Below are 16,649 nucleotides of genomic sequence, written 5' to 3'. Positions count from 1 at the left end.
CATTACACATACAGAAGTTTCAAAACAATAAAGACATTACAAATGTCATATTATATATATGCAGTGTTGTAACAATGTACAAATGGTTAAAGCACACAAGTTAAAATAAATAAACATAAATATGGGTTGTATTTACAGTGGTGTTTGTTCTTCACTGGTTGCCCTTTTCTTGTGGCAACAGGTCACAAATCTTGCTGCTGTGATGGCACACTGTGGAATTTCACCCAGTAGATATGGGAGTTTATCAAAATTGGATTTGTTTTCGAATTCTTTGTGGATCTGTGTAATCTGAGGGAAATATGTCTCTCTAATATGGTCATACATTGGGCAGGAGGTTAGGAAGTGCAGCTCAGTTTCCACCTCATTTTGTGGGCAGTGTGCACATAGCCTGTCTTCTCTTGAGAGCCATGTCTGCCTACGGCGGCCTTTCTCAATAGCAAGGCTATGCTCACTGAGTCTGTACATAGTCAAAGCTTTCCTTAAGTTTGGGTCAGTCACAGTGGTCAGGTATTCTGCCACTGTGTACTCTCTGTTTAGGGCCAAATAGCATTCTAGTTTGCTCTGTTTTTTTGTTAATTCTTTCCAATGTGTCAAGTAATTATCTTTTTGTTTTCTCATGATTTGGTTGGGTCTAATTGTGCTGTTGTCCTGGGGCTCTGTGGGGTGTGTTTGTGTTTGTGAACAGAGCCCTAGGACCAGCTTGCTTAGGGGACTCTTCTCCAGGTTCATCTCTCTGTAGGTGATGGCTTTGTTATGGAAGGTTTGGGAATCGCTTCCTTTTAGGTGGTTGTAGAATTTAACGGCTCTTTTCTGGATTTTGATAATTAGTGGGTATCGGCCTAATTCTGCTCTGCATGCATTATTTGGTGTTCTACGTTGTACACGGAGGATATTTTTGCAGAATTCTGCATGCAGAGTCTCAATTTGGTGTTTGTCCCATTTTGTGAAATCTTGGTTGGTGAGCGGACCCCAGACCTCACAACCATAAAGGGCAATGGGCTCTATGACTGATTCAAGTATTTTTAGCCAGATCCTAATTGGTATGTTGAAATTTATGTTCCTTTTGATGGCATAGAAGGCCCTTCTTGCCTTGTCTCTCAGATCGTTCACAGCTTTGTGGAAGTTACCTGTGGTGCTGAGGTTTAGGCCGAGGTATGTATAGTTTTTTGTGTGCTCTAGGGCAACGGTGTCTAGATGGAATTTGTGGTCCTGGTGACTGGACCTTTTTTGGAACACCATTATTTTGGTCTTACTGAGATTTACTGTCAGGGCCCAGGTCTGACAGAATCTGTGCAGAAGATCTAGGTGCTGCTGTAGGCCCTCCTTGGTTGGTGACAGAAGCACCAGATCATCAGCAAACAGTAGACATTTGACTTCGGATTCTAGTAGGGTGAGACCGGGTGCTGCAGACTGTTCTAGTGCCCGCGCCAATTCGTTGATATATATGTTGAAGAGGGTGGGGCTTAAGCTGCATCCCTGTCTCACCCCACGACCCTGTGTGAAGAAATGTGTGTGTTTTTTGCCAATTTTAACCGCACACTTGTTGTTTGTGTACATGGATTTTATAATGTCGTATGTTTTACCCCCAACACCACTTTCCATCAATTTGTATAGCAGACCCTCATGCCAAATTGAGTCGAAGGCTTTTTTGAAATCAACAAAGCATGAGAAGACTTTGCCTTTGTTTTGGTTTGTTTGGTTGTCAATTAGGGTGTGTAGGGTGAATACATGGTCTGTTGTACGGTAATTTGGTAAAAAGCCAATTTGACATTTGCTCAGTACATTGTTTTCATTGAGGAAATGTACGAGTCTGCTGTTAATGATAATGCAGAGTATTTTCCCAAGGTTACTGTTGACGCATATTCCACGGTAGTTATTGGGGTCAAATTTGTCTCCACTTTTGTGGATTGGGGTGATCAGTCCTTGGTTCCAAATATTGGGGAAGATGCCAGAGCTAAGGACGATGTTAAAGAGTTTTAGTATAGCCAATTGGAATTTGTTGTCTGTATATTTGATCATTTCATTAAGGATACCATCAACACCACAGGCCTTTTTGGGTTTGAGGGTTTTTATTTTGTCCTGTAACTCATTCAAGGTAATTGGAGAATCCAATGGGTTCTGGTAGTCTTTAATAGTTGATTCTAGGATTTGTATTTGATCATGTATATGTTTTTGTTCTTTATTCTTTGTTATAGAGCCAAAAAGATTGGAGAAGTGGTTTACCCATACATCTCCATTTTGGATAGATAATTCTTCGTGTTGTTGTTTGTTTAGTGTTTTCCAATTTTCCCAGAATTGGTTAGAGTCTATGGAGTCTTCAATTACATTGAGCTGATTTCTGACGTGCTGTTCCTTCTTTTTCCGTAGTGTATTTCTGTATTGTTTTAGTGATTCGCCATAGTGAAGGCGTAGACTCAGGTTTTCCGGGTCTCTATGTTTTTGGTTGGACAGGTTCCTCAATTTATTTCTTAGATTTTTGCATTCTTTATCAAACCATTTGTCATTGTTGTTCATTTTCTTCGGTTTTCTATTTGAGATTTTTAGATTTGATAGGGAAGCTGAGAGGTCAAATATACTGTTAAGATTTTCTACTGCCAAGTTTACACCTTCACTATTGCAGTGGAACATTTTACCCAGGAAGTTGTCTAAAAGGGATTGAATTTGCTGTTGCCTAATTGTTTTTTGGTAGGTTTCCAAACTGCATTCCTTCCATCTATAGCATTTCTTAATGTTACTCAGTTCCTTTGGCTTTGATGCCTCATGATTGAGTATTGCTCTGTTCAAGTAGACTGTGATTTTGCTGTGGTCTGATAGGGGTGTCAGTGGGCTGACTGTGAACGCTCTGAGAGACTCTGGGTTGAGGTCAGTGATAAAGTAGTCTACAGTGCTACTGCCAAGAGATGAGCTATAGGTGAACCTACCATAGGAGTCCCCTCGAAGCCTACCATTGACTATGTACATACCCAGCGTGCGACAGAGCTGCAGGAGTTGTGACCCGTTTTTGTTGGTTATGTTGTCATAGTTGTGCCTAGGGGGGCATATGGGGGAGGGAATGCTGTCACCTGCAGGCAGGTGTTTGTCCCCCTGTGTGCTGAGGGTGTCAGGTTCTTGTCCAGTTCTGGCATTTAGGTCGCCACAGACTAATACATGTCCCTGGGCCTGGAAATGATTGATTTCCCCCTCCAGGATGGAGAAGCTGTCTTTATTAAAGTATGGGGATTCTAGTGGGGGGGATATAGGTAGCACACAGGAGGACATTTTTCTCTGTTAAGATAATTTCCTTTTGAATTTCTAGCCAAATGTAAAATGTTCCTGTTTTGATTAATTTAATGGAGTGAGTTAGGTCTGCTCTATACCAAATTAGCATTCCCCCTGAGTCCCTTCCCTGTTTCACACCTGGTAGTTTGGTGGATGGATCTCTCTCTCGCTCTCTCCCCCCATCTCGCTCTCTCCCCCCATCTCGCTCTCTCCCCCCATCTCGCTCTCTCCCCCCATCTCGCTCTCTCCCCCCATCTCGCTCTCGCTCTCTCGCTCTCTCTCCCCCCATCTCGCTCTCGCTCTCGCTCTCTCCTTCTTACTCTCCCCGTCTCTCTCTCTCCCCCAGATGAGCATTGAGGACTTCACCATGTACGGAGGGGCGTTTGGCAACAAGCAGGACAGTGCCTTCCCTAACCTCGAGGAGGCGCTCCTCTCCAGCCCTTCCCCATTGGTCCTGCCTGCCGTGGCCTGGCCAGCATCCAGTGCTGTGATCGGTCAGCTCCAGGACCAATTAGACACCTCTCCTCTCTTCATGGAACCAGAGACACTCAGCCAGCTACGACTCAACACTTCTACCCCCGCCCTGCTGGTCTTCAGACTACCCTACAGCACCGGGTATATATATATATATAACACACACACGATTCTGCTTATCTCACTGGTCTGTTTTTTATGGGTGTGGTTTATACAGATATGGGTGTGGTTTACACAGATATGGGTGTGGTTTACACAGATATGGGTGTGGTTTATACAGATATGGGTGTGGTTTACCTGATTTTGGTTTCTAACAGGTCTGATCTGATGTCTGCTAAGGAGGTTCTCAATGGGAATGGTGAGTTCCAACGTTTTACCGGGCTACCGTTTTACCAGTCTACCGTTTTACCGGTCTACTGTTCTGGTAGTGTATTCTACTGTTCTACTGTACGGTGGCTCTGCTGGGACAAACATCACCTACATTCACTGTGTTCCTTATTACAGTATGGTGCAGATTGCTGAAGACTAACTTGTTGAGTGTGTGTTAGATGAGGTGATTGGACAGGTGATGAGCATTATGAAGAGCCAGTCTGTCCCCTACACTGCCATCTACACTGCATTGAGACCCTCACGGGTAAGTGTGTGTTAATCCATGTCTGTGTGTTTATTTGTTTGTCATATATATGGAAAGAGAGTTTACATTTATTAAACTTTCTAACTGTAAATCTGTCTATGACGTACAGGACAAGTCAAAAGTTTGGACACCTACTCATTCAAGGGTTTTTCTTTATTTTTACTATTTTCTACATTGTAGAATAATAGTGAAGACATCTAAACTATGAAATAACACACATGGAATCATGTAGTAAACAAAAAAGTGTTAAACAAATAAATATATTTGAGATTCTTCAAAGAAGCCACCCTTTGCCTTGATGACAGCTTTGCACACACTTGGCATTCTCTCAACCAGCTTCATGAGGAATGCTTTTCCAACTGTCTTGAAGGAGTTCCCACATATGCTGAGCACTTGTTGGCTGCTTCTCCTTCACTCTACGGTCAGACTCATCCCAAACCATCTCAATTGGGTTGAGGTCGGGAGATTGTGGAGGCCAGGTCATCTGATGCAGCACTCCATCACTCTCCTTCTTGGTCAAATAGCCCTTACACAGCCTGGAGGTGTGTTGGGTCATTGTCCTGTTGAAAAACAAATGATAGTCCCACTTAGCACAAACCAGATGGGATGGTGTATCGCTGCAGAATGCTGTGGTTAAGTGTACCTTGAATTCTAAATAAATCACTGACAGTGTCACCAGCAAAGCACCCCCACATCATCACACCTCCTCCTCCATGCTTCACGGTGGGAACCACACATGCAGGGATCATCCGTTCACCTACTCTGCGTCTCACAAAGACACGGCGGTTGGAACCAAAATTCTCTAATTTGGACTCATCAGACCAAAGGACAGATTTCCACCGGTCTAATGTCCACTGGTCGTGTTTCTTGGCCCAAGCAAGTCTCTTCTTATTATTGGTGTCCTTTAGTAGCAGTTTCTTTGCAGCAATTCGACAATGAAGGCCTGATTCAAGCAGTCGCCTCTGAACAGTTGATGTTGAGATGTGTCTGTTGCTTGAACTCTGTGAAGCATTTATTTGGGCTGCAATCTGAGGTGCAGTTAATTGCTACTTTCTGAGACTGGTAACTCTAATGAACTTATCCCGTGCAGAGAATGCTAAGTGTGTGCAAAGCTGTCAAAGCAAAGGGTGTCTACTTTGAATAATCTTAAATGTAAAATATATTTAGATTTGTTTAACACTTTTTTTGGTTACTACATGATTCCATGTGTTATTTCATAGTGTTGATGTCTTCACTATTATTCTACAATGTAGAAAATAGTAAAAAATAAAGAAAAACCCTGGAATGAGTAGGTGTGTCCAAACTTTTGACTGGTCCTGTATGTATGTATGTATGTATGTAATGTATGTGTGTGTGTGTGTGCGTGCGTCCTTGCAAATGGAACCGTCCATGCTATCCATCCAGAGCCCTCTGTCTGTCTATGGTGTGTGGTTACCACCTCTCTCTCTGTCTCTATGGTGTGTGGTTACCACCTCTCTCTCTGTCTCTATGGTGTGTGGTTACCACCTCTCTCTCTGTCTCTATGGTGTGTGGTTACCACCTCTGTCTCCCTAGGAGGTGTCATCGTCTCTGGATATGAAGGCTAGTGTGGGAGGAGGGCGCTCCCTATTGCAGTACGGAGACAGAAAGAGGGAGAGGGACAGACAGCGGGAGAGAGAAAGAGGAGAGAACCAAGTCAAGGAGAAGACAGGAGTCTACCCTCCAGTTGAGTTTAAGGTAAGATCTGTTTCTCTCTAACTTGTTTAAATGTGTTTAAAGGTCCAATGCGGCCGTTTTTATCTCAATATCAAATAATTTCTTGGTAACAATTAAGTACCTTACTGTGATTTTGTTTTCTTTTAAAATGGTCAAAAAGAAACAAAAATAGCTTCTTAGCAAGAAGAATGTTCCAAGGAGGGGTCTGAGTGGGGAAACTGAAAACTAGCTGTTTTTGGTCTATTAACCTCTCTTGTGTACATGAGACGTTAGCGTCCCACCTCTTCAACAGCCAGTGAAACTGCTGGGCGCCAAATTCAAATACAGAAATACTCATTATAAAAATTCAGAAAACATAACATATTTCACATAGGTTTAAAGATTAACTTCTTGTGAATCCAACCACGGTGTCAGATTTAAAAAATGCTTAATTTTGTTAGATAAAGTCTCTCTTTATATCCAAAAACCTCAGTTTTGTTCGCATTTTCTTCAGTAATCCACAGGCTCAAACGCAGTCAAAACAGGCAGACAAAAAATCCAAATTGTATCCGTAAAGTTCATAGAAACATGTCAAACGATGTTTATATTCAATCTTCAGGTTGTTTTTAGCCTAAATAATCGATAACATTTCAACCGGACAATAACGTCGTCAATATAAAAGGTAAACAAGAAAGGCACTCTCTCGGTCGTGCGCATGAAAAAGCTCTGTGACACTTTAGGATCCACTCATTCAGACTGCTCTTACTTCCTCATTTTTCAGAATACAAGCCTGAAACAATTTCTAAAGACTGCTGACATCTAGTGGAAGGCATAGGAACTGCAATTTGAGTCCTAAGTCAATGGATACTGTAATGGCATTGAATAGAAAACTACAAAACCCCCAAAAAAACTACTTCCCGAATGGAGTTTTCGCCTGCCAAATCAGTTCTGTTATACTCACAGACACTATTTTAACAGTTTTGGAAACTTTAGAGTGTTTTCTATCCAAATCTACCAGTTATATGCATATCATATCTTCTGGACACGAGAAGCAGGCAGTTTCATTTGGGCATGCTTTTCATCCAAAATTCCGAATGCTGCCCCCTACCCTAGAGAAGTTAACGAATTTACCGCCTAGTGATGTCACCAGGCCTCCATCCAACCAAAACAGGCTGAAATGTCAGTCTTTTCAAACACCTCTTTTCATACGGTCAATTATGACATTTCACATTATTATTCCAATCTTATAGTGTGGAAATATACACTGGGTATACTGTACATTAGGAATATACACTGGGTATACTGTACATTAGGAATATACACTGGGTATACTGTACATTAGGAATATACACTGGGTATACTGTACATTAGGAATATACACTGGGTATACTGTACATTAGGAATATACACTGGGTATACTGTACATTAGGAATATACACTGGGTATACTGTACATTAGGAATATACACTGGGTATACTGTACATTAGGAATATACACTGGGTATACTGTACATTAGGAATATACACTGGGTATACTGTACATTAGGAATATACACTGGGTATACTGTACATTAGGAATATACACTGGGTATACTGTACATTAGGAATATACACTGGGTATACTGTACATTAGGAATATACACTGGGTATACTGTACATTAGGAATATACACTGGGTATACTGTACATTAGGAATATACACTGGGTATACTGTACATTAGGAATATACACTGGGTATACTGTACATTAGGAATATACACTGGGTATACCGTACATTAGGAATATACACTGAGAATACCGTACATTAGGAATATACACCGAGTATACCGTACACTAGGAATATGCACCGAGTATACCGTACACTGGGAATATGCACCGAGTATACCGTACACTGGGAATATGCACCGAGTATACCGTACACTGGGAATATGCACCGAGTATACCGTACACTGGGAATATGCACCGAGTATACCGTACACTGGGAATATGCACCGAGTATACCGTACACTGGGAATATACACCGAGTATACCGTACACTGGGAATATACACCGTACACTGGGAATGTATACCGTACACTGGGAATGTATACCGTACACTGGGAATATACACTGGGTATACCGTACACTGGGAATATACACTGGGTATACTGTACACTAGGAATATAGAGGGTGGGGCATAAGCTGCATCCCTGTCTCACCTCACGGCCCTGTGGAAAGAAATGTGTGTTTTCTGACAATTTTAACCGCACACTTGTTGTTTGATAAATGGATTTTATAATGTCGTATGTTTTTCCCCCAACACCACTTTACATTAATTTGTATAGCAGACCCTCGAGCCAAATTGAGTCGATCTTTTTTGAAATCAACAAAGCATGAGAAGACTTTGCCTTTGTTTTGGTTTGTTTGTTTGTCAATTAGGGTGCAGTGTGAATACGTGGTCTGTCATAAGGTAATTTGGTAAAAAGCCAATTTGACATTTGCTCAGTACATTGTTTCACTGAGGAAATGTACGAGTCTGTTAATGATAATGCAGAGGATTTTCCCACGGTTGCTGTTGACACATATCCCACGGTAGTTATTGGGGTCAAATTTGTCTTCACTTTTGTGGATTGGGGTGATCAGTCCTTGGTTCCAAATATTGGGGAAGATGCCAGAACTAAGGATGATGTTAAAGAGTTTTAGTATAGCCAATTGGAATTTGTGGTCTGGATATTTTATAATTTCATGTAGGATACCATCAACACCACAGGCCTTTTTGGGTTGGAGGGTTTGTATTTTGTCCTGTAGTTCATTCAAGGTAATTGTAGAATCCAGTGGGTTCTGGTAGTCTTTAATAGTTGATTCTAAGATTTGTATTTGATCATGTATATGTTTTTGCTGTTTGTTCTTTGTTATAGAGCCAACAAGATTGGAGAAGTGGTTTATCCACACATCTCTGTTTTGGATAGATAACTTTGTGTTTGTTTAGAGTTTTCCAATTTTCCCAGAAGTGGTTAGATTCTATGGATTCTTCAATTACATTTCTGACGTGCTGTTCCTTCTTCTTGCGTGGTGTATTTCTGTATTGTTTTAGTGATTTACCATAGTGAAGGAGTAGACAGGTTTTATGGTTCTCTGTTTTTGGTTAGACAGGTTTCTCAATTTCTTTCTTAGGTTTTTGCATTCTTCATCAAACCATTTGTCATCGTTGTTAATATTCTTAGGTAGTTTGAAATGTTTAGATTTGATAGGGAAGCTGAAGTCAAATATACTGTTTAGGTTTTCTACTGCCAAGTTCACACCTTCACTATTACAGTGAAACATTTTGTCCAGGAAGTTGTCTAAAAGGGATTGAATTTGTTGTTGCCTACTTGTTTTTTGGTTGGTTTCTACACTACTTTCCTTCAGTCTAAAGCATTTCTTAATATTATGTTGTTCCTTTGGCTTTGATGCCTCATGATTGATTATTGCTCTGTTCGAGTAGACTGTGGTTTTGCTGTGATCTGATAGGGGTGTCAGTGGGCAGACTGTGAACGCTCTGAGAGACTCTGGGTTGAGGTCAGTGATAAAGTAGTCTACAGTACTACTGCCAAGAGATGAGCTATAGGTGTACCTACCATAGGACTCTGGGTTGAGGTCAGTGATAAAGTAGTCTACAGTACTACTGCCAAGAGATGAGCTATAGGTGTACCTACCATAGGACTCTGGGTTGAGGTCAGTGATAAAGTAGTCTACTGTACTGCTGCCAAGGCGATGAGCTGTAGGTGTACCTACCATAGGACTCTGGGTTGAGGTCAGTGATAAAGTAGTCTACTGTACTACTGCCAAGAGATGAGCTATAGGTGTACCTACTGTAACAGTCCCCTCGAAGCCTACCATTGGCGATGTACAGACCCAGTGTTCGACAGAGCTGCAGCAGTTGTGAATGTTGTCACCGCCAGGTAGGTGTTTGTCCCCCTGTGTGCTGAGGGTGTCAGGTTCTTGTCCAGTTCTGGCATTTAGGTCACCACAGACTAGTACATGTCCCTGGGCCTGGAAATGATTGATCTCCCCCTCCAGAATGGAGAAGCTGTCTTCATTATATTATGGGGATTCTAGTGGGGGGATATAGGTAGCACACATGAGGATATTTTTCTCTGTTGAGATCATTTCCTTATTCATTTCTAGCCAGATGTAAAATGTTCCTGTTTTGTCAAAAAAATATGTTTTGTAGATGGGTCTACCAGCTCTCTGAAACCTAGAGGACAACCAGTGGGTCCGTCTCCTCTATACCACCCACCTGGTAGTGTGGTGGATGGGACTACCAGCTCTCTGTAACCTAGAGGACAACCAGTGGGTCCGTCTCCTCTATACCACCCACCTGGTAGTGTGGTGGATGGGACTACCAGCTCTCTGTAACCTAGAGGGCAACCAGTGGGTCCGTCTCCTCTATACCACCCACCTGGTAGTGTGGTGGATGGGACTACCAGCTCTCTGTAACCTAGAGGACAACCAGTGGGTCCGTCTCCTCTATACCACCCACCTGGTAGTGTGGTGGATGGGACTACCAGCTCTCTGTAACCTAGAGAACAACCAGTGGGTCCGTCTCCTCTATACCACCCACCTGGTAGTGTGGTGGATGGGACTACCAGCTCTCTGTAACCTAGAGGGCAACCAGTGGGTCCGTCTCCTCTATACCACCCACCTGGTAGTGTGGTGGATGGGACTACCAGCTCTCTGTAACCTAGAGGACAACCAGTGGGTCCGTCTCCTCTATACCACCCACCTGGTAGTGTGGTGGATGGGACTACCAGCTCTCTGTAACCTAGAGGACAACCAGTGGGTCCATCTCCTCTATACCAGGTTTCTTGTAGGACGACAATGTCTGTATTTCTGATTTCTTAGATGAAGTCTGGGTTCCTGCTCTTTAGGCCAAAGGCAGATGACCTCAGACCTTGTATGTTCCAGGATGAGAACTTTCCTCTCTCTCTCTCCCTCCCTTCTTCTTTTTCCCCTCCTCTCTCTCTCTCTCACTCTCTCCCTCCTCTCTCTCCTGCTTTTGTCTCTCACTCCTCTCTCCCTTTTGTCTCTCTTCTCTCACTCCTCTCTCCCTTTTCTCTCTCTTCTCTCACTCCTCTCTCCCTTTTCTCTCTCTCCTTCCCCTCCCACCCCCCCCCCCCCCCCCTCTACTCTCCATCTCCTCTCTACTCTCTCTCCCCCACACCCCCTTCACTAGTTGCTGTACTAAAGGTCATTACTGGTGAATACAACCTCCTTTTTTGAGATAGCATCCCCACACTATCCTTTGCTGCTCCATCGTCAGCAATGACCCTAATCCTGTAGGTACCGCTGTAGGTACTGCTGTAGGTACTGCTGTGGGTACTGCTGTGGGTACTGCTGTAGGTACTGCTGTAGGTACTGCTGTAGGTACTGCTGTAGGTACTGCTGTGGGTACTGCTGTGGGTACTGCTGTGGGTACTGCCGTAGGTACTGCTGTGGGTACTGCTGTGGGTACTGCTGTGGGTACTGCCGTGGGTACTGCCGTAGGTACTGCCGTGGGTACTGCCGTGGGTACTGCCGTGGGTACTGCCGTGGGTACTGCCGTGGGTACTGCCGTGGGTACTGCCGTGGGTACCGCCGCGGGTACCGCCGTGGGTACCGCCGTGGGTACTGCCGTGGGTACTGCTGTTTGAGTTGATTTCCTGATATATGATTTATTTCTGATCTTCTCTCTCCCCAGGAGGGCGGAGCCGGCTGTATCATGCTGTGGGCGGAGAACCTGACCGTGAGCGTGCTCCGTGGTGGTCGCTGGGAACGACACGACCTCACCTCTCTGACCTTTGGAGAGGGCGTGACCCCTAGGCTCCAGGGCTCCCTCTGCAACCAATCACACTCCAGGTCAGAGGGTTTAGAGCTGGACAGGAAGTTGTGAACAGTCCTTTGTTAGAAGCTATGGAAACAGCAGCCTTGCTGAATTTGGAAATGATTGGAATTAATTATTATGTTGTCCATTTTTATTGAAATATTTTTCTTTCACCTTTCTCTGTCAGTCTGGTTCTAAACTATGAGAATATCCTGGGACACCGCTCCTTCAAACTAGTGTGAGTTGACTGGACACACACACACTGTTACAAACAAACACATACATAAACTCTTTTGAACTCATTCTGTGCTTGTCTGTCTGGGTGTGTGTGTCTCCAGGTTTGCCATGTCCCAGCGCCACTACAAGGTGTCAGCTCGCCGCTGGTTCACGCTAGACGCCGTGGAGATAGAATACGACGGTCAGAAAGCAACGTTTAACGGGAGCCGTAACGTGTACGCACCGGCTGAGTACTCCTACCGTTGTCAGTCAGTCACTAACTTCAGATACCCCGTCCTGGTACCGCGCACCTCCAAAGACCCTGCTAACCAGTGGAGGGTCTCATTCACTGACTTCCAGGTAGGGGGCCGTGTTTCTGTGTATGCAGTGTGTCTGAAACCAGACCGTACAATACGAACAGACCGTTGAAACACTTTCTACTGTTGCTCTCTCTCTCCTCCCCCCCTCTATCTCTCTCTCTCTCTCTCTCCCCGCCCTCTATCTCTCTCTCTCTCTCCCCGCCCTCTATCTCCCGCCCTCTCTCTCTCTCTCTCTCTCTCCCCGCCCTCTATCTCCCGCCCTCTATCTCTCTCTCTCTCTCTATCTCCCGCCCTCTATCTCTCTCTCTCTCTAGATCCAGGGTTTCAACGTGGCAGGGGGAGAGTTCTCCTATGCCAGTGACTGTGCAGGGTTCTTCAGTCCCGGTATCTGGATGGGACTGCTGACCAGTCTACTGATGCTTCTGGTTCTGACCTACGGCCTCCATATGATCATGCAGCTACACACCATGGACCGCTTTGATGACCCCAAGGGACCTGCTATCTCCGTACCGCAGACTGACTAACACACACACAGACGGACGGACATATACAGACAGACACACAGACGGACGGACATATAGAGACAGACACACAGACGGACGGACATAGACAGACAGACACACAGACGGACGGACATATACAGACAGACACACAGACGGACGGACATATACAGACAGACACACAGACGGACGGACATAGACAGACAGACACAGAGACGGACGGACATATACAGACAGACACACAGACGGACGGACATATACAGACGTAGTCACAGACAGACAGACGTAGTCACAGACAGACAGACGTAGTCACAGACAGACAGACAGACGTAGTCACAGACAGACAGACAGACGTAGTCAGACAGACAGACAGACGTAGTCAGACAGACAGACAGACAGACGTAGTCACAGACAGACAGACAGACGTAGTCACAGACAGACAGACAGACGTAGTCACAGACAGACAGACAGACGTAGTCACAGACAGACAGACACGTAGTCACAGACAGACAGACACGTAGTCACAGACAGACAGACACGTAGTCACAGACAGACAGACACGTAGTCACAGACAGACAGACACGTAGTCACAGACAGACAGACACGTAGTCACAGACACACAGACAGACAGACAGACGTAGTCACAGACAGACAGACAGACGTAGTCACAGTCAGACAGACAGACGCAGACACACTTGTAGTTATTTCCGTTACATTTTCCCTGTCATTCCTTTATTTACCAACAAAAATGCTCAGCAAACAGGAAGGAAGGATCAGGAAAGAATGGATGGGGGAAGGGATGAATATTTATGGTAGAGAAGGGAGGAATCTGTTACTGAAGGGTGTCAGTCTGTCCATCATTCCGGTCTTTAGTCATTTTGGTGTGAAGGTTATTACATGCTGTTTTTTAGTGAGTACAGCCCATGTTGTAAACACTGACTGAAGTGGATTTAACAGGTGACATCGATAAGCTTTCACCTGGATTCACCTGGTCAGTCTGTCATGGAAGGAGGTGTTCCTAATGTTCTGTACGCTCAGTGTCTATATATATATATATTGTGTTTGACCTTGTGATTGTGTCTTTATCGTAGCCTAGGTTAGTAGCGTATAGGTTAACTAGGGCCACGTCTGAAATGCCACCCTGTTCTGTATAGTGCCCTACTTTTGACCAGGGCCCATAGGGAATAGGGTGCCCTACTTTTGACCAGGGCCCATAGGGAATAGGGTGCACTACTTTTGACCAGGGCCCATAGGGAATAGGGTGCCCTACTTTTGACCAGGGCCCATAGGGAATAGGGTGCACTACTTTTGACCAGGGCCCATAGGGAATAGGGTGCACTACTTTTGACCAGGGCCCATAGGGAATAGGGTGCACTACTTTTGACCAGGGCCCATAGGGAATAGGGTGCACTACTTTTGACCAGGGCCCATAGGGAATAGGGTGCACTACTTTTGACCAGGGCCCATAGGGACGTCCATAGGGACGTGCCATCTGAGACGTGGCCTAGGTTTCACTAAGGTTGTTTAATGTGTGCAGTATCACCAGGAGTTACTCCAGGAGTTACTCCAGGCTCCAACAAGGGACTAAAGGGTTAAATGTTAATGTGAGAAAAGGTTGAGACGAACCAGACGGGGGTCAGAGGTTAGGGTTAGATGGCCTACCTTGTGTTTACTGATTTCAAGTTGTTCTGTGGCTTATATGAGTTGTTGTTAAAGGAAGGCTTGTCTGGTCTTCCTGGACAGAGTCATGATATCGTTGAAATATGGTTCATATATTCTACTATTAGTAGTGTCACGCTGTGATTAACCCCAATAAAGCCTTGAATGAACAACGTCAATTAAGTCTCTGTGAACGTTAGTATGTGTGAGAGAGAATACAGGACACGTGTGTCTGTGAGAGAGAAATACTACTGTCTGTGAGAGAGAAATACTACTGTCTGTGAGAGAGAAATACTACTGTGTCTGTGAGAGAGAAATACTACTGTCTGTGAGCGAGAAATACTACTGTGTCTGTGAGAGAGAAATACTACTGTCTGTGAGAGAGAAATACTACTGTCTGTGAGAGAGAAATACTACTGTGTCTGTGAGAGAGAAATACTACTGTCTGTGAGCGAGAAATACTACTGTCTGTGAGAGAGAAATACTACTGTGTCTGTGAGAGAGAAATACTACTGTCTGTGAGCGAGAAATACTACTGTGTCTGTGAGAGAGAAATACTACTGTCTGTGAGCGAGAAATACTACTGTGTCTGTGAGAGAGAAATACTACTGTCTGTGAGCGAGAAATACTACTGTCTGTGAGAGAGAAATACTACTGTCTGTGAGAGAGAAATACTACTGTCTGTGAGCGAGAAATACTACTGTGTCTGTGAGAGAGAAATACTACTGTCTGTGAGCGAGAAATACTACTGTGTCTGTGAGAGAGAAATACTACTGTCTGTGAGCGAGAAATACTACTGTCTGTGAGAGAGAAATACTACTGTCTGTGAGCGAGAAATACTACTGTCTGTGAGAGAGAAATACTACTGTCTGTGAGCGAGAAATACTACTGTCTGTGAGCGAGAAATACTACTGTCTGTGAGAGAGAAATACTACTGTGTCTGTGAGAGAGAAATACTACTGTCTGTGAGCGAGAAATACTACTGTGTCTGTGAGAGAGAAATACTACTGTCTGTGAGCGAGAAATACTACTGTGTCTGTGAGAGAGAAATACTACTGTCTGTGAGCGAGAAATACTACTGTGTCTGTGAGAGAGAAATACTACTAGTGAGTAGCTACTAGTTGCTAAGAAATGCTTTGCCATTAATTGGAAGGTTGGTTATCCTCCCACAATGTCACAATAGATGACAGAGATGGCAAGTTATGTATCACTAGATGTGATGTATTACCAGATTAAGGGTATACTGGGCAACTTTCATACAGTCTGGGTGCCTTATATGGAATAGTCAGAGGCGATTTTAGCATGTAAATCTTGTTGGGGCTAACTCCCCCCAAAAAATGTTTGATGCATGCCAGCAAAGCCACTATACAACACAACACTAAACAATACATTCATTTCACTGTAACGTTGACAAAAACGGTGCCCACAAATTGTTAGAGCCTACATAAAGCTGTCCCAACAGCAGAGCTTTCCTTTCAGCACCATGGAGTGAATCCTTACCTCTGCTACACCTGGTTATCAGTGGAGCCTTGTCTGGCAGCGACACAGTTCATTCAGCCTCATTTACTGCCTTTTAATAAACATAGCTGATATGGCTAAAGTGCTTAAACAAATGTGGTTTCTACTGACAATTGAGATGTACAAACTATGGCATAAGGGGACGATAAGAGGCAATCCATAATTTCGATTAAGACATTAATGAGCAGGCTAGGACGGACGTAGTTAATATAACTATTTGTTCAGCACTTTTGAAATGTACAGCGACAGAATTCAGAACATGGGCCGTTCTTACAGTGTTCTCCCTGCACACCAAGTCAGAACCGTAGGATAACTAAACGGGACATAAATTATAAGCAGACAATGATTATATTCGATGATTGCATTTCTCTAAAACAGGCTATAGGCTAGATGTGCACCACCAAGTCAGAACAGTAGGCTAAGTTATGAGGGGGAAATGGACCAAATGATTAGGGTGAGGCACATGTGATACTAACAGCTTACTACACAACATACACTTAATATTACTTTCTAAGCTACAGTATACATATCTCCCTGGCATATTACATCATTTATAGAGCAGCAAAACAATACATTA

The 16,649-nt window shown here is 44.0% G+C and overlaps 1 protein-coding gene across 1 annotated transcript in view; it reads left to right on the top strand.

Annotated features, from left to right (window-relative positions):
- Positions 1-14,733, top strand: part of LOC139543179 (V-type proton ATPase subunit S1-like) — a 29,375-nt gene extending 14,642 nt beyond the window's left edge. The window contains exons 3-10 of the mRNA XM_071349443.1: positions 3,605-3,873; positions 4,050-4,090; positions 4,281-4,366; positions 5,921-6,082; positions 11,737-11,894; positions 12,047-12,097; positions 12,198-12,435; positions 12,710-14,733. Of these exons, the coding sequence (XP_071205544.1) occupies positions 3,605-3,873; positions 4,050-4,090; positions 4,281-4,366; positions 5,921-6,082; positions 11,737-11,894; positions 12,047-12,097; positions 12,198-12,435; positions 12,710-12,919 (1,215 nt within the window). The 3' untranslated portion in view covers positions 12,920-14,733. The remainder of the gene's footprint in view (positions 1-3,604; positions 3,874-4,049; positions 4,091-4,280; positions 4,367-5,920; positions 6,083-11,736; positions 11,895-12,046; positions 12,098-12,197; positions 12,436-12,709) is intronic.
- The last annotated feature ends 1,916 nt before the right edge of the window (positions 14,734-16,649 follow it).

Source organism: Salvelinus alpinus, chromosome 17 (assembly GCF_045679555.1).
Source record: "Salvelinus alpinus chromosome 17, SLU_Salpinus.1, whole genome shotgun sequence".
In the NCBI taxonomy this organism is placed as follows: domain Eukaryota; kingdom Metazoa; phylum Chordata; class Actinopteri; order Salmoniformes; family Salmonidae; genus Salvelinus; species Salvelinus alpinus.
The sequence above is the reverse complement of the archived record's forward strand: the minus strand, read 5'-3'. Positions and strand labels throughout refer to the sequence as shown.